We start from the raw sequence: 22,966 nt of genomic DNA, 5'->3' as shown, positions 1-22,966 counted from the left end.
AAATGACAGCGTAACTCCAGGGAATCAGAAGAGATCGCTTAGTCGGATTAGGATGGCACGAGATTGGCAGCTCCTAAATAATATATAATAAATTTATATATTTATTTATTTATTTATTTATTTATTTATTTATTTATTTTTATTTGCTTGCTTGCTTGCTTGCTTGCTTGTTAGATTTGTATGGTGCCCCTCTCCGTAGACTCGGGGCGGCTAACAACAATAATAAAAACAGCATATAACAAATTTAAAATAACTAAAAACCCTTATTAAAAACCAAACAAGCACACACACAAACATACCATGCACAAATTGTATAGGCCTAGGGGAAAGGATGTCTCAATTCCCCCATGCCTGACGACAGAGGTGGGTTTTAAGGAGCTTACGAAAGGCGAGGAGAGTGGGGGAAATTCTGATCTCCGGGGGGAGCTGGTTCCAAAGGGCCGGGGCCGCCACAGAGAAGGCTTTTCCCCTGGGTCCCGCCAATCGACAGTGTTTTGTCGACTGGACCTGGAAAAGGCCAACTCTGTGGGACCTAACTGGTCGCTGGGATTCGTGCGGCAGAAGGCTGTCCCAGAGATATTCTGGTCCGATGCCATGAAGGGCTTTATAGGTCATAACCCAGGTATGCCCATGTTTCACCATCACTCCGCAGTCTGCATTGGCTGCCGATCAGTTTCCGGTCACAATTCAAAGTGTTGGTTATGACCTTTAAAGCCCTTCATGGCATCGGACCAGAATATCTCCGAGACCGCCTTCTGCCGCACGAATCCCAGCGACCGATTAGGTCCCACAGAGTGGGCCTCCTCCGGGTCCCGTCAACTAAACAACGTCGGTTGACGGGCCCCAGAGGAAGAGCCTTCTCTGTGGAGGCACCGGCTCTCTGGAACCAACTCCCCCCGGAGATCAGAACTGCCCCTACTCTTCCTGCCTTCCGTAAACTCCTCAAAACCCACCTTTGCCGTCAGGCATGGGGGAATTAAATATCTCCCCCTGGGCACGTTTAATTTATACATGGTATGCTTGTGTGTGTGTCTGTTAGGATATGGGGTTTTTTAAATCTTTAAATATTTTAATTAATTGGATTATTTATGATTTGTTTTCACTTGTTGTGAGCCGCCCCGAGTCTTCGGAGAGGGGCGGCATACAAATCCAAATAATAATAAATAAATAAATAAATAAATAAATAACCAACACTTTGAATTGTGACCGGAAACTGATCGGCAACCAATGCAGACTGCGGAGTGTTGGTGTAACATGGGCATATTTGGGAAAGCACGATTGCTCTCGCAGCTGCGTTCTGCATGATCTGAAGTTTCCGAACACTTTTCAAAACAATGCCCTTACTGGTCACCAGATACAGGTGAAAAAGAGTTGGAAGGGACCTTGTAGCAGCAGTGGGTTGCTCTTGGTTCGGCACGGTTCTACAAACTGGTAGCGACAGCGGGAGGCTCCGTCCAGCCGCCCAGGCCGGTTTGGCATCGCATGTGCACGAGCGAAAAGGGATTGACAGGATTTAGAACCCACTACGGTGGTTCCTCCACTTAAGAACTTAATTCGTTCCGTGACCAGGTGCTTAAGTAGAAAAGTTTGTAAGAAGAAGCAATTTTTCCCATAGGTATCAATGTACAGTGATCCCTCGTTTTTCGCGGGGGATGTGTTCCAAGACCACCTGTGAAAAATGAATCTCCGTGAAGTAGAGGAAAGATATTTTTTGATGTATTTAACGAGTATTTGGACTTTTAAAACCCACCCTCTGGAACCAGCTCCCCCCTGAGATTAGGATTGCCCCCACCCTCCTTGCCTTTCGCAAACTCCTTAAAACCCACCTCTGCCGTCAGGCATGGGGGAACTGAAACATCTCCCCCTTGCCCATGTTGTTTTGGTGTTAGATTGATTGTGTGCTTGTTTTTTAATATTCTGGGGTTGTTTTTTATGAATTTTTTAGCTTAAATTGTAATTGGATTGGTGGGTATTGGATTTTTTATTGTTTTTACCTTGTTGTGAGCCGCCCCGAGTTTGCGGAGAGGGGCGGCATATAAATCAATAAATCTAATCTAATCTAATCCATGTTTCGCTGGCATCGGTGAGAACAGCTTGCGCCAACCTTTAGCTAGCAGCATCAACCGGCCTACAAAATATTTCCTGCAGGCTGGCTTCCCGAAGTCCCCTCCATAAAAGGCTGGTGTGTGCAGTTGCAGATAAGGAGTGGCAGAGCCGTGCCAGGTGAGAACAGGAGGCTCCCTTGCCCTGCTCACCTGAGAGGAAGGCTGTCCTTGGTCTTCAAGCTAGGCGTGGCGAGCGAGTCCCGGTGCCCGATCAATCGTCCTTTTCTCTTCTCCCAGCAAGTCGGCAGCTTTGGCTCCAGCAAGGATTTGGATCATGAAAGGAAAGCTAAAAGCTGGGGTTTCTTTGTGGTTGTCGTCATTTTAAACGAAAGGGTGAAAGCAAAGGAAGGGAAGGCTGGAGAGCCGGAAGCAGCATCCCTGTTTGCGAGTGAGGCAGGAGAGCAGCAGCCGAGGGGAAGGTCTCCCTCTGGAAGATCTGGGCAGGTCTTTCCTTGGGGAAACCTTTCTACTTCATCCCGGCCTCCGTTGTGCGATGCTCAGAGAGGCTGTGGGAAAAGGACCTTTCTCGGAATCGGTTCCTGCTCCAAAATGGGTGCGAACAGGGGTCCCGGGTGGAACGTCAGCGACACAAACGGGACCTCGATGGGGCGATCTGACCTGCTCAGCGATGACGTCGCGTCGGATGTCTCGTTCGGCATAAGGATATTCATCGCCACGGTCTACCTGCTGGTGTGCGCGGCGGGGCTCTTGGGAAACAGCCTGGTGATGTACCTCATTTGGATCCAGAAGGACAAGTCCACAGCTGCCACAAACGTCATGGTCTTTGGCCTCGCCGCCGCCGACTTCCAGTTCTCCCTGATGCTGCCTTTCTGGGCCACGGAGGTGGCCTTGGATTTCCAGTGGCCCTTCGGCCAAGCCATGTGCAAAGCCGTCCCTTCCCTGACGCTTCTCAGCATCTACGCCAACGTCTTCTTGCTGACGGCCATGGCAGTCACCCGCTACTGGTCGGTCGTCTCCGCTGTGAAGGGGTTAAGGATGACGCCACGTGCAGCCAAGGGCATCACCGCCACACTTTGGGCCGTGGCAGTGGGAGCCACTGTACCGACAACCGTCTATGCCGGAATGAGAAGCGTTGCCGGGGTGGAACTCTGCGTCTTCCGATTCCCCAGTCCGTATTACTTGGGGATGTACCAACTCCAGAGAGTGGTGTTTGCCTTCGTGATCCCCTTGGTGGTCATCTTGATTTCTTACCTCCTCCTCCTCCGGTTTCTTAAATGTCACCACATTCCTAGCTGCAGACTAAGCCGGCATAACCGGGTTGCCACCACTATCCGCTTGGTGGTCGGCTGCTTCTTCCTCTGCTGGTTCCCTAACCACGTGGTCACTTTCTGGGGCATCCTGGTGAAATTCGGGGCTCTGCCCATGGACGACACCTTCATCGATCTCCAAACTTACTTCTTCCCACTGACCACCTGCTTGGCTCATGCCAGCAGCTGCCTCAACCCCATCCTCTACTGCCTGATCCGCCGCGAGTTCCAAGAAGCAATGAAGGACACCTTCCGTAGGCTCTCCTCCATCGCCTCCTACCAGTTGTTCTCCTCCCACAAGGTCTGGGAGGATGGGGCGCTGGAGATCCTGCCTCTCAGCCCATCCGATCTCCCCCACAATCCTCAAAGTGGAGCAAAGGACACCGCCATCTCTACTGTCTTGGAAGCCGAGAAAGCGGACTCTGCTGCAGCTGGTGGACTCGGTGTAGCATCTTCTGGACCGTGAAGAAAGATGCTTGGGACCTGAGCCAAATCCTGGGATCATAATTCCAATTTGGGGCTTTATCAAATCGAAGGTCTGTGCAATCGAGGAGAGGCCTTCAGAACTGGAACTCGGCTCCAGCTTTTTAAGGCTGCACGAATGTTCCTTGAACAATTACGCAGGTGCATTGCTTTCTCCTCCAGTGTGTCTCCTCTTCTCCTAGACCATCTAGAATTAAGAGGAACAGAACTGGAACCTTGATATCTCTCGTTTGCAAACTGCGATCATTAATGAACAGGTTCTCCTAGCCTTCCACCCCAGACCAGTTTGTGTCCCAGAAGTGAGACAGCCAGGATTAGGTTGAAAGCTGGACAAGAGAGGACTAAGAATAGAGCCTTTTGCACGCACGCACGCACGCACACAATCTCCGACAGGTGTGGACTGCTGGGAATTCATGGGGGTCCGGAGAACCTCTAGCTAAGATTCTGTGCTGTTCGGAGAACCCCCAAATCCCACTCCTGACTGGCCTTGTCCATCCCACCCCTCCCAAGACTCCCGACACGGCTCGTTTTGAATGCAAGTAAGTGTAGGGTGCATGTGGAGGCTGAGAGAGGGTGAAAAACGGGCCTACTGGAAGTTTGGGACGCCCTCCAGAGCCTGGGGAGGCCGTTTTCGCCCTCCTGGAGGCTCGAAGAAAGCCTCTGGATCCCAGGAAGGGAAAAAACGTGCCCCCCCTGGTCCTGACCGACTAGGCCACACCTACCATGGCCACACCCACCCAGCAACCGGGCAGAGAACCCCTTGCTAAAAATTTTGAAGCCCACTCCTGATCTCCGAGTTCTTTAAAGGCCGATCCAGACCAGTTCTACATTGTCTTGCTGGTCTTTCCACCCTCTCCTTGGTTCTTGCTGTCCTGGTATGTGGGGACATCTCTCAACTGTAGCCAAGTGGAAACATAGAAACATAGAAGACTGATGGCAGAAAAAGACCTCATGGTCCATCTAGTCTGCCCTTATACTATTTCCTGTATTTTATCTTAGGATGGATCTATGTTTATCCCAGGCATGTTTAAATTCAGTGACTGTGGATTTACCAACCACGTCTGCTGGAAGTTTGTTCCAAGCATCTACTACTCTTTCAGTAAAATAATATTTTCTCATGTTGCTTTTGATCTTTCCCCCAACTAACCTCAGATTGTGTCCCCTTGTTCTTGTGTTCACTTTCCTATTAAAAACACTTCCCTCCTGGACCTTATTTAACCCTTTAACATATTTAAATGTTTCGATCACCTTCCCCCTTTTCCTTCTGTCCTCCAGACTATATAGATTGAGTTAATTAAGTATTTCCGGATATGTTTTATGCTTAAGATCTTCCACCATTCTTGTAACCCGTCTTTGGACCCGAAAACACATGTGATGCATAGGTTTCCCCTAGAGCAGTGTTTCCCAACCTTGGCCACTTGAAGATATCTGGACTTGAACTCCCAGAATTCCCCAGCCAGATATCTTCAAGTGGCCAAGGTTGGGAAACGCTGCCCTAGAGGATGCTGGGGCGGAAAACTCATCTATGTTGTTGAGCATTTTTTGTTTTTGACCAAAAAGGTCAGGGAGGACTTTGGCAAAGTGCGACACACACAGCAGGGGTGTGTGTGTTAAGGAGGATACTGAGGGTATTTACACAACACTATGCCCATAGCTGAAGAGGCAGGCAAATTTTTGGACACAAATGCCCCGGGGGAGACAAAAGTTAGAAAGTTCAGGTGTGTCGATCGGACTTCTGCGTATGTTAGCCAAGCTAAATAAAACCTCCCCTTTCTGGGGCAGTCTACCTGAGAATCATCTCCTGGCTGTAATCAGGACTTGGTGCACTTTCTCAAATGCTTTTTTTGGGGCTCCGCTGACAAAAAATTATAAGCCTTGTTTGCTACCAAAGCGCCTTTGGAAAGGGGCTAATTCCGGGTTCTTGCAGAGGAATTAAAAACAGAAGTCGTTTTTTTTCCGCCTCTGCCTTACACGAACTGTGCAGATCCACCCAGGCCAAAGTTCACAAGCTGGACAAAATCACAAGCCCGCAAAAAAACGCAGCTGTAATCGGGTTTTGAGCAAACACAATAAACCCAGTGTTCGGATACCTTTGTAGAGTTGATTCAAATGTGGCGAGAGTCAAAACAGAGGTGCAAATTTCTGGGTTGGGTGGGGCGTGGGGTGTGTCCCCATCATCCACCACTCCAGGGTGGTGGGACCGAGGAGGTGGTATTATTATCATCATTTATTAGATTTGTATGCCGCCCCTCTCCGAAGACTCGGGGTGGCTCACAACAGTGATAAAACAATATACAATAACAAATCTAATATTAAAAGTCCAAATAACAGTTTAACATTAAAAGCCTAAAAACCCCATTATTTAAAAAGCATGCACACGAACATACCATACATAAAACTACCTAGGCAAGGGGAGGTGTCTCAATTCCCCCAAGCCTGACAGCAGAGATGGGTTTTAAGAAGTTTACGAAAGGCAAGGAGGGTGGGGGATATCCTAATCTCTGGGGGGAGCTGGTTCCAGAGGGTCGGGGCCACCACAGAGAAGGCTCTTCCCCTGGGTCCCGCTAGCCGACACTGTTTTATTTATTTATTGTTAGAGTTGGAAGGGACCATGCGGGTCATCAGGTCCAACCCCCTGCCTAAGCAGGAACCCTATAGCATCCCAGCCAAATGGCAGTCCAATTTCCTCTTAAAAATGTCCAGAGTATTGGAGTTCACAACATCCGCTGGTAGGTTGTTCCACTGGTTGATCGTTTTGACCGTCAGGAAGTTCTTCCTCATTTCCAGGTTGAATCTCTCCTTGGTCAGCTTCCAGCCGTTGTTCCTCGTCCGGCCCTCCGGTGCCCTGGAGAACAAAGTGATCCCCTCCTCTCTGTGGCAACCCCTCGTATACCTGTAGACTGCTATCATGTCCGCTCTGGCCCTCCTTTTCTCTAGGCTATCCATGCCCAGTTCCCGCAGTCTCTCTTCGTAAGTCTTGGTTTCTAGACCCCTGATCATTTTGGTTGCTCTTTTCTGCACCTTCAATGTCTTTTTTGAAGTGTGGTGACCAGAACTGAACACAGCACTCCAGGTTTAGTCGACGGGACCAGGAGAAGGCCAACTCTGTGGGACCTAACCGCCCGCTGGGATTCATTATCTTTCAGGAGTCAGCACAAGGCGAGTGTCCAGTCCACAGAACTTCTCAAAGCATCTCCAGCTTAGTCTCCTCTGTGGATCACCTCTGGGGTCTCCTTCCTTTCTTTCACCTGGTTCCGACCAACCTCACAGGACTGTCTGGAGGAGTGAGTGAAAATATGGGGCTTTGGACCCCTGAAGGGGGGTGGGAATCTAAGGAAAAGGAATTAAGTGTCAAGTCCAATAATTCATTATAGAAATAGCTGTAAACCAGGCAGTTCAGGAAGCTGAGAAGGAACCAGTCAGCCTGTTGGACTTTGGTCTGTTGTATCAAATGCTGGAATCTGACAATCACTGACCGACTGGGAGTTCGGCAAACACTGGACTAGTAGCCCTTTCCCACGCCCGTAGCCCTTTCCCACGCAAGTTCCTTGGGTGAAATCCGCCTTTTGTTCTGAGCAAATCCAAAGCACATCAACATTTCCTAGCTCCGAAATATCTCTTGCTTTTGTTTCCGATATATTTGTATCAAAGGAGGCCATTCGATTGACTTATTCGTTTATCTAGTAGAGCCCGGCCTTCCTTAGCAACATGTTTTTTAAAGACGTTTTTATTAGTACCGAGGCTGTATTTGCACAACCTGTTAAATTTTATTAACTTCAGACTTGGCTGCTTTGAGCGTTGGGCAAATTGGAACTCGCTGGTTCTTTAATATAAAGCCCTTCATGGCACCGGAGCAGATAACCTCAGGGACCGCCTTCTGCCGCACGAATCCCAGCGGCCAGTTAGGTCCCACAGAGTGGGTCTTCTCCGGGTCCCGTCAACTAAACAATGCCACTTGGCGGGACCCAGGAGAAGAGCCTTCTCTGTGGCGGCCCCGGCCCTCTGGAACCAACTCCCTCCAGAGATTAGAATTGCCCCCACCCTCCTTGCCTTTCGTAAGCTACTTAAAACCCACCTCTGCCGCCAGGCATGGGGGAATTAAGACTTTTTTCTCCCCCTAGGCCGTTACAACTGTATACATGGTATGTTTGTATGTACGTTTGGTTTTATATATTAAGGGGTTTTAATTTGCTTTTAGTATTGGATTTTATTGTATGTTGTTCATGATTGTTGTTAGCCGCCCCGAGTTTTCGGAGAGGGGCGGCATATAAATCCAATAAAACTTGAAACTTAATAAAGTATATTGTGCAAACAAGGAATGGGATGAATTCACTAGCTGAGTTTAAATAATGTCTCCCAAAACTGGGGCCAAAGTCGGGAATGAATTAACGAATTATTTGTCCTATCAAATAAGGTTAGGATTGAGTCTTCAGGGGGCTGTGAGGTGAGCTGGGCTGGTGGGACTAGAACTCACCATCTTCAGAAATTCATTCTTTTCAGGCCAACCGATTTACTCGTAGGGTTGAAAACCAGAAGTTAAAATATGTTGATTCTGTATTTGCACACGAAATGAAAAGCACACAAGACAATCAGGAAGACGGACGAGCGGATAAAAGAGAAATGTCCAGTGTTTGTCAGAAGACGGGAAAGGGGAAATTAAACTCGGCATCGACTATAATTAAATCGGGAGAGGCGATCCAGCCGGAATGGAGGCAGCTCTTGGGGACCAACGGTGCTTGGACGGTCAGACAGGGTGGGGGTGTCAAGCAGGTGCAGAAGTTGGGGATAAATCAACGGCTTGCCACTCTACCCTGTTTCCCCGAAAATAAGACTGCATCTTATATTAATTTTTGCTCCCAAAGATGTGCTACGTCTTATTTTCAGGGGATGTCTTATTTTTCTTCAACGAAGAAAAAATGCAGCTTAGAGAGAACAGTGTCGCCGATGCGTGTTTTATACTGTATGTATCTTTCTGATCCGTTCCAAGAATCGACATGTCAATTCTTGATCTGAAAGACGCAGCAGATCCCCTACTGTATTTAAAACTGCGCTATACGGTAGGGTGCGATCCTGCTGCAGCAAAAATCGCATCCAAACACACAGCCACATGTTGGATGCATGTTGGATGTGTTTTAAATCTGATTGATGCAGCGTTTTGGGATGCAATTTGTGGACAGCCGTGTTATATATGTTCCGTTCGGGAATACTGTGAAACAAAACATCTCCTACATCTTACTTTTGGGGGATGCCTTATACAGTGGTAGCTCGGTTCTCGAATGTCTTGGTTGTCGTACATTTCGGATACCGAACAAAATTTTCAGCAAAAATTTCCTTATGTATCCGAACAAAAATTCGGATACCGAACAGCCACAGAAAATTTTGTTAATTATCCAAAATGTTACCGCCGGGGGGCGGCTGCAATCCCGGCAGCTTCAGGGGGCTCCTTTCCTCAATGCTTTGTCTTGTTACCTGTAGGCAGCTGCACCAACTTTCTCCTCCTTCCCAGCGGTGGCAACGGCGGCGGCTTCCCTTCGAGGAGCAACAGCGCCGGGAACGTCACGTGATGAAGGGAAGCCGCTGGAGCCATCTCAGCAGTTGCCGCCGCTCCAGCAGCTTCCCTTCATTACGTGACGTTCCCAGTGCTGTTGCTCCTCGAAGGGAAGCCGCCTCCATTGCCGCCGCCGGGAAGGAGAAAGTTGGTGCAGCTGCCTACAGGTAACAAGACGAAGCACTGAGGAAAGGAGCCCCCCAAAGCTGCTGGGATTGCAGCCGCCCCCAGCCTTCCTGCAGCTTGGAGCGCTTAGACTATAGAGCTCCTCGGATTTTTTATCCCATAGGAAATAAAGAAAATAGATTTAATTGGTTCCCAGCGAGTCAACAGGGGCTGGGAACCAATTAAATCCATTTCCATTATTTCTGGTTGCCGATCAGTTTCCGGTCACAATTCAAAGTGTTGGTTATGACCTATAAAGCCCTTCATGGCACTGGACCAGAATATCTCCGGGACCGCCTTCTGCCGCACGAATCCCAGCGACCAGTTAGGTCCCACAGAGTGGGCCTTCTCCGGGTCCCGTCAACTAAACAATGTCGGTTGGCGGGGCCCAGGGGAAGAGCCTTCTCTGTGGCAGCCCCGACCCAGATATCAGAGTTGCCCCCACCCTCCTAGCCTTTCGTAAGCTCCTTAAAACCCACCTCTGTTGTCAGGCATGGGGGAATTGACATGTTCCTTCTCCCTAGGCTTATAAAATTTATGTATGGTACGCTAGTGTGTATGATTGGTTTTAACTTGTGGGGTTTTTTAAATTAATTTAAATATTGGATTTGTTTTACATTGTATTGCTATTGCTGTGAGCCGCCCCGAGTCTGCGGAGAGGGGCGGCATACAAATCTGATTAAACTTAAACTTAAACTTAAACTTCCTATCGGATAAATTAATTCAGTACTTGACCAAATCGGTTCTCGACCACACTTCTGGAACGAATTGTGGTCGAGAACTGAGGTACCACTGTATTAGGCAATTCTGCAAAACCTCTCCTATGTCTTACTTTCGGGGGTGACTTATTTTCGGGGAAACAGGGCATCTGTAGAAGGCCTGGTGTTTATGGGAACTTGGGAGGGGTGATTTACAGAGACAAAGCATTCTTTCAAAAAGTTCAAGGCCATCCTATGTCCACCACTGGAGTGGAAAAAGGACTTGCCACACTGGCAAAACCTAAATGGGCAACATGACAGGTTTGTGTGTGGGGGGCAAGGCGTGGGAAGCTCAGATTTGGGTTTATTTATTTATTTATTTATTTATTAATCAAATTTGTATGCCGCTCCTCCCCGCAGACTCGGTGCGACTAACAACAGTAACAAAACAATATAAACGAATCTAATATTTAAGTTAATTTAAAAAGAAACCCCAATTTAAGAAACCAATCGTACATACAGACATACCATGCATAATTTTTTTTTTAATATAAGCCTAGGGGGAAGGGAATATCTCAATTCCCCCATGCCTGACAACAGAGGTGGGTTTTAAGGAGCTTACGAAAGGCAAGGAGGGTGGGGCAACTCTGATATCTGGGGGGAGTTGGTTCCAGAGGGCCGGGGCTGCCACAGAGAAGGCTCTTCCCTTGGGTCCTGCCAAACGGCATTGTTTAGTCGACGGGATCCGGAGAAGGCCAACTCTGTGGGACCTAACTGGTCGCTGGGATTCGTGCGGCAGAAGGCGGTCCCGGAGGGGTTCCCTTGTGGAGGTGCCAGGATGGCTCCAGAATTAAATTGGATTTAAGTTTGGATGTTACCTGGAACCTTGACAGGGGGGTCTCTTTAGACAGACTATGCCTTGGTTCTCTCTTTCTCTGGATTCCATGGGAAAAGCCCCTTGTAGCCCAGGAGATTTAGAAACCTGGCTCTTAACCTGGGCCGCTTGGCTAAGGGTCTTGGGAAAGGCCAGGCTGGGGTCAGTGCAGAGGTGGGCTGCTAAGGTGGAACGGTGACATGGGCTCTGAGTGCTTGCCGAGTCCAGCACAATTCTGCTACTGCACCTTGGCAGGTAGCGAAATTCCGCTTCTCTCCTTGATGAGTTTCCATCCATTGTGCAATAGGGTTGATATTCCTGGAGGGGTCTGTAATATGGTAAATGATTTAGCTTTACTAGATAAATGGTCAAAGCAATGGAAACTGCAGTTTAATGTTTCCAAATGTAAAATAATGCACTTGGGGAAAAGGAATCCTCAATCTGAGTATTGCATTGGCATTTCTGTGTTAGCAAAAACTTCAGAAGAGAAAGATTTAGGGGTAGTGATTTCTGACAGTCTCAAAATGGGTGAGCAGTGTGGCCGGGCGGTAGGAAAAGCAAGTAGGATGCTGCATAGCTAGAGGTATAATGAGCAGGAAGAGGGAGATTGTGATCCCATTATATAGAGCGCTGGTGAGACCACATTTGGAATACTGTGTTCATTTCTGGAGACCTCACCTACAAAAAGATATTGACAAAATTGAACGGGTCCAAAGACGGGTTACAAGAATGGTGGACGGTCTTAAGCATAAAACGTATCAGGAAAGACTTCATGAACTCAATCTGTATAGTCTGGAGGACAGAAGGAAAAGGGGGGACATGATCAAAACATTTAAATATGTTAAAGGGTTAAATAAGGTTCAGGAGGGAAGTGTTTTTAATAGGAAAGTGAACACAAGAACAAGGGGACACAATCTGAGGTTAGTTGGGGGAAAGATCAAAGGCAACATGAGAAAATATTATTTTACTGAAAGAGTAGTAGATCCTTGGAACAAACTTCCAGCAGACGTGGTGGGTAAATCCACAGGAACTGAATTTAAACATGCCTGGGATAAATATATATCCATTGTAAGATAAAATACAGGAAATAGTATAAGGGCAGACTAGATGGACCATGAGGTCTTTTTCTGCCGTCAGTCTTCTATGTTTCTATTGATTCTTGTCGTGCCCTCAAGTACTCTGGAACATAAATTTCCAGGACCGAGCGCAGGCAGCTGGTCTTGTTTGTGGGTTTTAGGCTGCACAATCCAAACATCTGCTTAGCCTTTGCCTAGCACTGCCATTTTGGGCACCGCCCTCATGCTCTTCAGAGGGCACTCGTTGGCTTCAGCAATGCTGCGTGCGCCCAACCCAGCGGCATTGTGGGCAGCCACACGTGGACACCTACGCCGTGGCTGGAGGAAGGGCCTACCTTGCTGGGGTTCTGTCCTGGCCACCCAATTCTCCCCGCGCCTGCGAGAGGCCCGAGTGAAAAGGCCGAGAGCTTTCTGCACTGCAAAGGGCCTAGAATAGATGCTCGGGGAAGGTTCAAATCCCAAAGGGCCAGTTTCCTCCTGGGCACAGATACCCAGGGGCAGCTTCCAAGCCTGGATCTGTGAGATGAGGAAACCCAGGTCCTTCTCAGACAAGGTGCTCTCCTCTCTCCAACGGGCCCTCCGAGTCCTGCTTGCCAGTTCTCTACCTTCTCTCGACTACATTTCCTTCTAAACAGCGATGACATTACCTAGTTTGGATCACAAAATAACAAACTCAGAGCAGCAAGGGCTCCAGAGTTGTCCTCCTCCTCTCCACAGTCCCTTTGCCTGATGATGTTATCTATTATTATTTATTATTTATTATTTATTGGATTTGTATGCCGCCCCTCTCCGCAGACTCGGGGCGGCTAACAACAATGATAAAAAACAACATGTAACAATCCAATTGAATAAAACAACTAAAAACCTTTATTATAAAAACCAAACATACACACAAACATACCATGCATAACTTGTAATGGCCTAGGGGAAGGAATATCCTAACTCCCCCATGCCTGTTGACAAAGGTGGGTCTTGAGTAATTTGCGAAAGACAAGGAGGGTGGGGGCTGTTCTAATCTCTGGGGGGAGTTGATTCCAGAGGGCCAGGGCCGCCACAGAGAAGGCTCTTCCCTTGGGGCCCGCCAAACGACATTGTTTGGTCGACGGGACTCGGAGAAGGCCAACTCTGTGGGACCTTATCGGCCGCTGGGATTCATGCGGTAGAAGGCGGTTCCGGATGTATTCTGGCCCAATGCCATGTAGGGCTTTAAAGGTCATTACCAACACTTTGAATTGTGACCGGAAACCGATCGGCAGCCTGTGCAGGCCGCGGAGTGTTGCAGAAACGTGGGCGAATCTAGGAAGCCCCACGATGGCTCTCGCGGCCGCATTCTGCACGATCTGAAGTTTCCGAACACTTTTCAAAGGTAGCCCCATCTAGTTGGGTAATGAAACATCTGAAAGAAAAGAACCAAGTTCAGACCCTAGTCTCCTCCTCCTCCTCCTCAGAGACCCCCAAGGACCCCACAGTTGTCCTCCTCCTCTTCACACACCCCTTGCCTTCTAACACTGATGAAGCATTTAAATATGTCAAAGGGTTAAATAAGGTTCAGGAGGGAAGTGTTTTTAATAGGAAAGGGAACCCAAGAACAAGGGGACACAATCTGAGGTGAGTTGGGGGAAAGATCAGAAGCGACGCGAGAAAATGTTATTTGACTGAAAGAGTAGTAGATGCTTGGAACAAACTTCCAGCAGACGTGGTTGGTCAATCCACAGGAACTGAACTTAAACATGCCTGGGATAAACATTTTTCAATCCTAAAATAAAATACAGGAAATAGTATAAGAGCAGACTAGATGGACCAGGAGGTCTTTTTTCTGCCGTCAATCTTCTATGTTTCTATGATATTATCTAGCTGGGTAATGAAACATCTGCAAGGAAACCACCAAGCTCAGAGAGCACCAAGGACTCCACAGTCATCTCCTCCGCCTCCTCTTCCTCCTCCTAACACTGATGATGTTACCTACTTAGTTAATAAAATCCCTGCAAGAAAACCACCAAGCTCAGACAGCACCAAGGACCCCTTAGTTCGCCTCCTCCTCCCATTCCTCCTAACCCTGATAATGTTACCTAGCTTGGGTTATGAAAGTCTGCAAGAAAACAACCAGCCCCACTATAGTCTTCCTCCTCCTCCCTGCAAACCCCCTCCGTTCTAGCACTGATGATGTCCTCTAGTTGGGAAATGAAACATCTGCAAGAAATGTTCTTATTTTATTCTTATATCTTCACTCCTATCCTTCCTTCCTCCATTTCTCCTTCCTTCCTTCATTTCTCCTTCCTTCTTTCCTTCCTCCATTTCTCCTTCCTTCCTCCCTCCCTCCATTTCTCCTTCCTTCCTTCCTTCCTCCCTTCATTTCTCCTTCCTTCCTTCCTCCCTCCTTCCTTCCTTCATTTCTCCTTCCTTCCTTCCTCCCTCCCTCCTTCTTTCCTTCCTCCCTCCCTTCCTCCCTCCTTCCTCCCTTCCTCCTTCCTTCTTTCTTTCTTTCCTTCCTTCCTTCTTTCCTTCCTCCCTCCTTCCTTCCTCCCTCCATTTCTCCTTCCTTCCTCCCTCCATTTCTCCTCCCTTCCTTCCTCCCTCCCTCCCTCCCTCCTTTCTTTGATATATATTCTACATGGTTAATCTCATTAACCTTCATTATGTATTGGACAAAATAAATAAAATAAAACAACCAACCTCAGAAAGCACCAAAGAGCCCCCAGCCCACCTTGGCCTTCATAGGAGGGGGTCAACCCAGCCCTTTGCATCCCCTCCCCTCGGCAAAGTGGACACGCATTCTCAGTTTTGATATCTTTAATTAAACTTTTCTGGTCCCCTTTTTTTCTTTTACAAGTTAAATCGACAGGAAAACAATAAACCCTTTTTATCTTCATATACATTTATAAAATAAAAAAAATCATCCACTCTCCTTTTGTTATTTAAAAAAAGTCCTTCATGGCACATTATTTAGTTTTTCTCTCTCTCTTTCTTTTTAAACCTTTTCTATTAAGAGGTGTTACTGGTCAGAATTGCAGGAGGGTTTTTGTTTAATCAGTAAAAGAAAATCTCTTTTTTTTAAGGGTTGAAAAGGAATTTTTTTTAAAAAAGGTTAAAGCGAGAGAAATCTGGATTGGAGGGTGGTTCTGTAGTTAAAGGTGAGGATTGTTGAGGGGCTTCTGGCCATCCGAAGAATGACCTGTGAGGGGCCTGGACAATTTCTATCCCCAAACGGAGTCTTTTTTTTTTAATACAGAAATTGGGATCTGCACAATTTGCACAATTCCTTCTTGCATTTTATTTTTCATTTCTCCCGAAAGGAGGAATTGGTTCTCAGGAAGAACCGTCTCAAGGAGTGATCAAAACCAAAACCAACTTTAGGAAAGTTGATTTTTAGAAAGCTGGCTTTTTAGAAAAGGGGTTCTCTCTATCTCTCTCCTTCCCCCCCCCCCATCCCTCGTTTGTTTTGACCAGGCACACTTGGGCTATACACCCTCAGTGGCTGTGCAAGTTGTGATGATGGCAATGGGAAGGGGGATTTTTTTTTTTTAAAAAAAAAGGTTTCCAATCAAGCTAGAACTCAGGCGAATTTCAAACTCAATTTCTATCCCTGATGGTTTTTTCCCCCTGATATGTATTTTTAATGAAAAAACCCACTTAAGCTTTGGTTTTAAAAAATGTGTCTAACCCCCTCCCCCTGAAAATTCTCCTGTTCTCTCCCCACTCCCCCAATAAAACGAACAATCTCTGAATTTTCATAGTACAATCTAAATTCCCAAATAGAGATATCGGTCTGCAATCCCAACAATACATATAGGGGGGTGGAGGAAGGCGTCAGGCTTGTGGGCAGAAAATATTTCCTTCCTTTCACAATTTAGCTTCAAAAAATATTTTCACATTGGTTTTTTTTTTTTAATTTTAAATCAATGTCATATATTATGACTTCGTTTCCACGCAGGTATTAAGCGTTCGTCGGTGGGACATCTACATTTCTGGAGACCCCAAATCTCCCTGGGATCTATTTTTACAAAAAAGCCAATTTAGTAAGATTAGCGATTCGAAATACAGGCCGTTGCCTTAAAACTAACCAGGTTTATGTCGTGGGTAATAAGTCAGAATTGGATGTTTGCAAACCGATTCCTCTTTTGTGTCAGAGCAAAAAATCATTCTCCTTTTGTGGGAAACCCTGGATTTCAAAAAAGTTTTCTCAACTAGACAAGGCTGAAAAAGCAGCAGAGCAGTTTGTGAAGCTGAAAAATAAATCCAGAGCCCCAAGTTGACTGACTCACACCTAATGTAAGGATTTAAGGACCTTTGGAGGGTCTCCTTGATCGACTTCTCTTCTCCTGGCTTTTTCAAGGTCGAGGGAGGGGCTGACCAGCAATCTCACTACTTTTCTGCCCTGAATGCTCCTAGAGACCCCTGAAAGTGTTAAACAAAAGCAGAAACAACTTACAAAAAAATAATTTAAAGTGTCTTCCCCCAGGATGGGTCAGCTTCCACCCGTTTCCAAAATAAATAAATGTTAAACTTGCAGGAAGTACAGTAGGAGTGGGTTAGGGCCCCTAATCGGCCCCGACACACAAGGTCCGGTGGCCTTTATGGTCCCCAGAGCCCAGCAACACGAGCCAGAGAAAGGAAGGTTCCTACCACCCCTTTTGTTGTTGACCAAGGTCAACAGCCGCCCATCAGCGATGGTCCTTGGGAATGTGCAACTCAATGGCACTCTTGGGACATGTGTTTCTTCGACGACTCCCTCTCCCTCCCCCAGTCCAGCCCAAAGTTCACATGGGGTGGTCTTCCAAGTCCCTGAAACACCCTGGTGTGTGGCTTTGCTCGAAGAAAAGGGAGGGACGGGACCGGCAGGGGAGCAGATGGTCCACGGTGACACCATCTAACTGCCCAGGAGGTCTCTGTCACCAGTGTTGGGTTCTTGGATGCTCTCCACCTCCTCTGGAATATCCTGCATCCTCAGGAAGTCTGAAAAAGGAAACATTGGGGGGGAAATCTGTATGTGATTGAGAGGATGACACAGCAACACATTAATCTTAAATAAACCAGAATTGTTCTTGTTGGGGACTTTATCCAAAACTTAACAGTTAAAAAAAAAGTATACAGTGGTACCTCTACTTAAGAACTTAATTCATTCCATGACCAAACTTTTAAGTAGAAAAGTTTGTAAGTAGAAGAAACTTAAGAACTTAATTCATTCCATGACCAAACTTTTAAGTAGAAAAGTTTGTAAGTAGAAGCAATTTTTTCCATAGGAATAAATGTAAAAGCTGGACTCAGATTGTGGGGGCAATATGCTGGCTCTGTTGAAAAGTGCTATTGCTAACATGTTGTAAACCGCCTTGTGTCTAAGGAGAAGGGCGGCATAAAAATTGAATGAATAAATGAATGAATGAATAAATAAATAAATAAAGTGTGCAAACCCATTAGGAAAGAAATAAAAGCTCGGAATTTGGGTGGGAGGAGGAGGAGGAAGAAGAGGAGGACAGTCGCTACCGAAGGAAGAAGGTGAGGTGAGGGGAATTTCTAAAAAATCCAAAACTTTTAAGGCTTAAAAAAAAGAGGGACTCTGAGGCGGCGAGGAGGTGTACGCGCCTCCCATACACCCAGCGCAAGGCTGCCTCCCATACACTGCGCCAGAGAGAGAAACCCAGTGGGAATGGCAGGAAACTGCCCGGGCCTTCGTGCTGCTCTCAAATTTCCTGGGAAATTTTTCCGGGCTCAGGTTCTTAAGTAGAAAATGGTTCTTAAGAAGAGGCAAAAAAAATCTTGAACACCCAGTTCTTATCTAGAAAAGTTCTTAAGTAGAGGCGTTCTTAGGTAGAGGTACCACTGTATTTGATTATTGATGTAATAACTGCAGCTAGAATGGTATTTGCACAAAATTGGAAAAATGAAGAGATCCCTATGGATGAGAACGTGATTGGGAGAATATTAGAATGTATTTAACACTAGCAATTAAAGAAAAGGAAGAATCTGACTATTATATGGGAGGTATTTACCAATGATTAGGGAATAAATATGAAAATTAGAAATAAAAGCAGAGGAGTGAACTATGGAAAATGTATTACAAAGTAAAAATAAGTTACGAAGAGAATTCTTATAATAGTAGGTATGTTACATATGAGTATTAATTTAAGAATAGATATAAACAGTGAAGATGATTGTAAACTTTTGTTGCTGCACAAAATATTTTTGTACCCAGATGACACACTGTTTAATGAAAGATGAAATGTTTGTATTATAAGAAAATAAAAAATAGGACCAGGTGGCCCCTGTTTGTCCACCGAAGGTTCTCGGCTTGTGTCCTCAGAGCACGATACAGGTAGTCCTCGAGTTATGACCACAACTGAGCTCAGCATTTATGTTGCTACGTGAGACATTGGTTAAATGAGCCTTAAGCCTGTTTCACGACTTGTTGTTAAAGGTATCGGGGCATTTGTTAAATTACTAACCCAATTGTTCTGTGAATTTGGCTTCCCCCAGACTATTGCTTGTTAGAAGGTCGTTAAAAGGAGATCACGTGACCCCAGGACACTGCAACTATCATAAAGGTGAATCAATTGCCAAAGCTCCTGAATTCGGATCACGTGATGGCTGCTAGGTGTGGGAAAAAAGGCCCCAAGTCACTTTTTTCAGCGCTGTTGTAACTTTGAACGGTCATTAAGTGAGCTGTTGGAAGTGGAGGACTACCTGTATCTGGCTGTGCCTGGTCGAGAAAGATGGCGGTTGTCCAGGCCTAGGGTAGGCACTCCAACTCACCTCTGGGGCTGTTTGGGGGCGAGCGGGAGTTGGCCAGGCCCTCCTCCTCCATCAGCACCTGCAGATGTTCCTCCGCCTCTTCCTGCAGTGGAGCAGAGATGCCAGAGAAGGCCACCTCATCCCGCTGGCCGCTGGGGAAGGTCCGGTGCAGAGAATGGCAGCCGGGCGAGAGGGGCTCTCCGACTCGGCTCTGCTATTGAGAAGAAAAAGGGGGCAAGAAGAGCCCGAGTTAAGCCCCTGCACCCAAGGAAGTGAGTTGGTTGACAAAATGCATTTGCACACCTCTGCATCTGATAAGGCAGCGTTTCCCAACCTTGGCAACTTGAAGATATCTGGACTTCAACTCCCAGAATTCCTCAGCCAGCGAACGCTGGGTGAGATCCTCCAAGGGCATGGGGTGAGGTATCATCAATACGCTGATGATACCCAATTATACATCTCCACCCCATGTCCAGCCAACGAAGCGTGGAAGTGATGTGCCGGTGCCTGGAGGATGTTGGGGCCTGGATGGGTGTCAACAAACTCAAGCTCAACCCAGATAAGACGAAGTGGCTGTGGGTCTTACCTCCCAAGGACAATTCCATCTGTCCGTCCATTACCCTAGGGGGAGAATCACTGGCCCCCTCAGAGAAGGTTCGCAACTTGGGCGTCCTCCTCGACCCACAGCTCACATTAGAGAAACATCTTTCAGCTGTGGCGAGGGGGGCGTTTGCCCAGGTTCGCCTTGTGCACCAGTTGCGACCCTACTTGGACCGGGAGTCACTGCTCAGTCACTCATGCCCTCATCACCTCGAAACTCGACTACTATAACGCTCTCTACATGGGGCTACCTTTGAAAAATGTTCAGAAACTTCAGATCGTGCAGAATGCAGCCGCGAGAGCAATCATGGGCTTCCCCAAATATGCCCATGTTACACAAACACTCCACAGTCTGCATTGGTTGCCGATCAGTTTCCGATCACAATTCAAAGTGTTGGTTATGACCTATAAAGCCCTTCATGGCACCGGACCAGATTCTCTCAGGGACCTCCTTCTGCTGCACGAATCCCAGAGACCAGTTAGGTCCCACAGAGTGGATCTTCTCCGGGTCCCGTCAACTAAAGAATGTCGCTTGGCGGGACCCAGGGGAAGAGCCATCTCTGTGGTGGCCCCGGCCCTCTGGAACCAACTCCCCTCAAAGATTAGAATTGCCCCCACCCTCCTTGCCTTTCGTAAGCTTCTTAAAACCCACCTCTGCCATCAGGCATGGGGGAATTGAGACCCTCTTCCCCCTAGGCCTTTACAATTCTATGCATGGTATGTATGTATGTATGTATGTATGTTTGGTTTTTTTAAATATATTAATGGGCTTTTAATTATTTCTAACATCAGACTACTATTGTACACTGCTTTATTGTTGCTGTTAGTCTCCGGAGAGGGGCGGCATACAAATCCAATAAATAAATAAATAAATAAATAAACAAACAAACAAATAAACAAATAAACAAACAAACAAACAAACAAACAAACAAACAAATAAATAAAGTTGCCAAGGTTGGAAAACACTGTGATAATGGCCATTGGGTTGAAGCTTCCCTCAACCAGAATAGAGTTGGAAGGGACCATGGAGGTCTTCTAATCCAAACCCCTCCTCAAGTAAGAGACTCTATATACCCATGTGTTGTGGTTGGCTCTGGCCCAGCTCCTGCCCCAGGGAATGGAGAGATGGATGCAGGGGAAACTTCAACATGTCACAGGCCTGTGTTATTGCCGACAGAATCAGTTCAGAGTTTAGTTTCCTCGGACGAAGAAGAAGGTGGGAGTGACTTGGAAGAGTGGGGCTTGGCACACAGCCCAGGCAGTCAATCTCCCTTATCTTCCTTTGATTCATATGACGATGTTTTGGACCCACGCAAGCGCAGAATTATGCGTAGAAGAGACCAAGTAAGAACATATTACAGGAAATAAGGGAGGCCACCTGTGTTTGTGTGGGGCTCCAGTAATTAGGGCTGCTGCTATAAATAGCAGCATGTGGGTTTGGCCATTGTGGAAGAATATCTGATCGGAGATCGTCAGGAATCTTGTGTTGCTGGACTTTGTTGCTTTTTCACGCCTTTGAAACCAAAGCAGAGTAGCGTGTGTGTGTGTCTCCCTTCGTTGGAAGAAGAAGGGGTGTGAAGTTTCTCCACAGCTGCTGGCTAAGTACTTAATGACTGATTAAGGGAAATTGTACAGACTACGGGGTTGTTTTGGGAAGAGTGCTCTTTGCAATACAAAAAGAGTGCTTAGTTTAGTTTGACTTTTGTGATAAAGAACATTGTTTTGAATTTTCAAACGTGTGTCTGAAATTTGTATCCTTGAATTTTCGGGAGGCTCCTATCAGAGAGCCCGGCAGAACACCGTGACGGCAAACCTATGGCACATGTGCCATTAAGTGGTACGCAGAGCTATATCGGTGGACACGCAAGCTCAGGTCTGGTGCTGGAAGCTTTCGAGAAGAGATTGGACTGCCATCTGTCAGAAATGGTGTAGGGCAGGGATGGCGAAGATTTTTTCCCTCGGGTGCAGAAAGAGCATGCTTGTGTGCTATCGCGCATGCGGGAGTGCTCACACCCATAATCCAATGCCTGGGGAGTGGGGAAACAGCTTCCCCCGCCACTTGGAGGCCCCCTGGTAGCTGGAAATGGCCTATTTCCCAACTTCTGGGGGGGCCAGTAGGCTCATTTTTCACCCTCCCCAGGCTCCAAAGCCTTCGCTGGAGGGTAAAAACACCCTCCCCCACCCCCCTGGAGGCTCTCTGGAAGCCAAATACGCCCTTCCAGAGCCTCTGTGCAAGCCAAAAATCAGCTGTCCGGCACACACATGGACGCTGGAGCTGAGCTCACATGCCAGCAGATATGGCTCTGCGTGTCCCCTGTGGAACCTGTGCCATAGGTTCACCATCACTGGTGTAGGGTCTCCTGCTTGGGCGAACAGCTTGGACTAGATGATCTACAAGATCCTTCCCAATTCTCTTAATCTATTAAAGTCCTTTTTTAAAAGAACTTCACATTTCTAGTTGCCTTGACAGTCCAAGTGGGGTCTCTTTTTTTGAAGGCAGATTTAAGAAGAATCTGACAGAAAGAATGCAAGCACAATAAAGTATTATTATTATTATTATTATTATTATCATTATCATCATCATTATTATTATTAATTAGATTTGTATGCCGCCTCTCTCCGGAGACTCGGAGCAGCTTACAACAACAATACATAAGAATGGTTAAAAAAAACAGTTTAAAACCCTTATTATAAAAAACATTCATGCATTCCATACATAAAATGAAACGGCCCAGGAGAATCAATTTCCCCATGCCTGATGGCAGAGGTGGGTTTTTAGGAGTTTGCAAAAGACAGGAGGATGGGGGCAGTTCTGATCTCCGGAAGGGAGTTAGTTCCAGAGGGTCGGTGCCGCCACAGAGGAGGCTCTTCCCCTGGGCCCCGCCAGACGACATTATTTCATCGACGGGACCCGGAGAAGGCCAACTCTATGGGACCTAATTGGTCGCTGGGATTCGTGCGGCAGAAGGCGGTCCCGGAGATATTCTGGTCCGATGCCATGAAGGGCTTTATAGGTCATAACCAACACTTTGAATTGTGACCGGAAACTGATCGGCAACCAATGCAGACTGCGGAGTGTTGGTGTGACATGGCATATTTAGGGAAGCCCATGATAGCTCTCGCAGCTGCATTCTGCACGATCTGAAGTTTCCAAACACTCTTCAAATGTAGCCCCATGTAGAGAGCGTTACAGTCGTCGAGCCTCGAGGTGATGAGGGCATGAGTGACTGTGAGCAGTGAGTCCCGATCCAGATAGGGCTGCAACTGGTGCACCAGGCGAACCTGGGCAAATGCCCCCCTCGCCACAGCTGAAATATGATGTTTCAATGTCAGCTGTAGATTGAGGAGGACGCCCAAGTTGCAAACCCTCTGAGGTAGTCAGTAATTCCCCCCCAGGATGATGGATGGACAGATGGAATTGTC

General features: G+C 47.0%; 3 protein-coding genes across 6 annotated transcripts in view; 1 reads left to right on the top strand and 2 right to left on the bottom strand.

Annotated features, from left to right (window-relative positions):
* FRMD8 (FERM domain containing 8) overlaps positions 1-22,966 on the bottom strand; it is a 543,310-nt gene that overhangs the window by 49,650 nt on the left and 470,694 nt on the right. The window lies entirely within an intron of this gene.
* On the top strand, positions 2,678-3,839 carry RXFP4 (relaxin family peptide/INSL5 receptor 4). Its single transcript, XM_070766562.1, has one exon. It carries the CDS (start codon positions 2,709-2,711, stop codon positions 3,837-3,839), a length of 1,131 nt encoding a protein of 376 aa, XP_070622663.1. The 5' UTR covers positions 2,678-2,708.
* The window catches only part of ARHGEF2 (Rho/Rac guanine nucleotide exchange factor 2), a 292,733-nt gene continuing 284,756 nt past the window's right edge, over positions 14,990-22,966 (bottom strand). For 3 of the 4 annotated variants that reach the window (XM_070766661.1, XM_070766664.1, XM_070766663.1), the window contains 2 exons: positions 18,965-19,157; positions 14,990-17,170 (listed from right to left, as the gene is read on the bottom strand). In XM_070766661.1, the coding sequence (XP_070622762.1) occupies positions 17,085-17,170; positions 18,965-19,157 (279 nt within the window). In that variant the 3' untranslated portion in view covers positions 14,990-17,084. The remainder of the gene's footprint in view (positions 17,171-18,964; positions 19,158-22,966) is intronic. The other variant, XM_070766662.1, reaches the window with a different exon arrangement.

This window comes from Erythrolamprus reginae, chromosome 13, assembly GCF_031021105.1.
Source record: "Erythrolamprus reginae isolate rEryReg1 chromosome 13, rEryReg1.hap1, whole genome shotgun sequence".
NCBI lineage: Eukaryota > Metazoa > Chordata > Lepidosauria > Squamata > Dipsadidae > Erythrolamprus > Erythrolamprus reginae.
Note: the sequence above shows the minus strand (reverse complement) of the source record. Positions and strands in the feature narration are given on the sequence as shown.

Bases quoted from the DNA above. Each gene is read 5' to 3' on its own strand.
- RXFP4 (XM_070766562.1), top strand. From the start codon at position 2,709: ATGGGGCGATCTGACCTGCTCAGCGATGACGTCGCGTCGGATGTCTCG.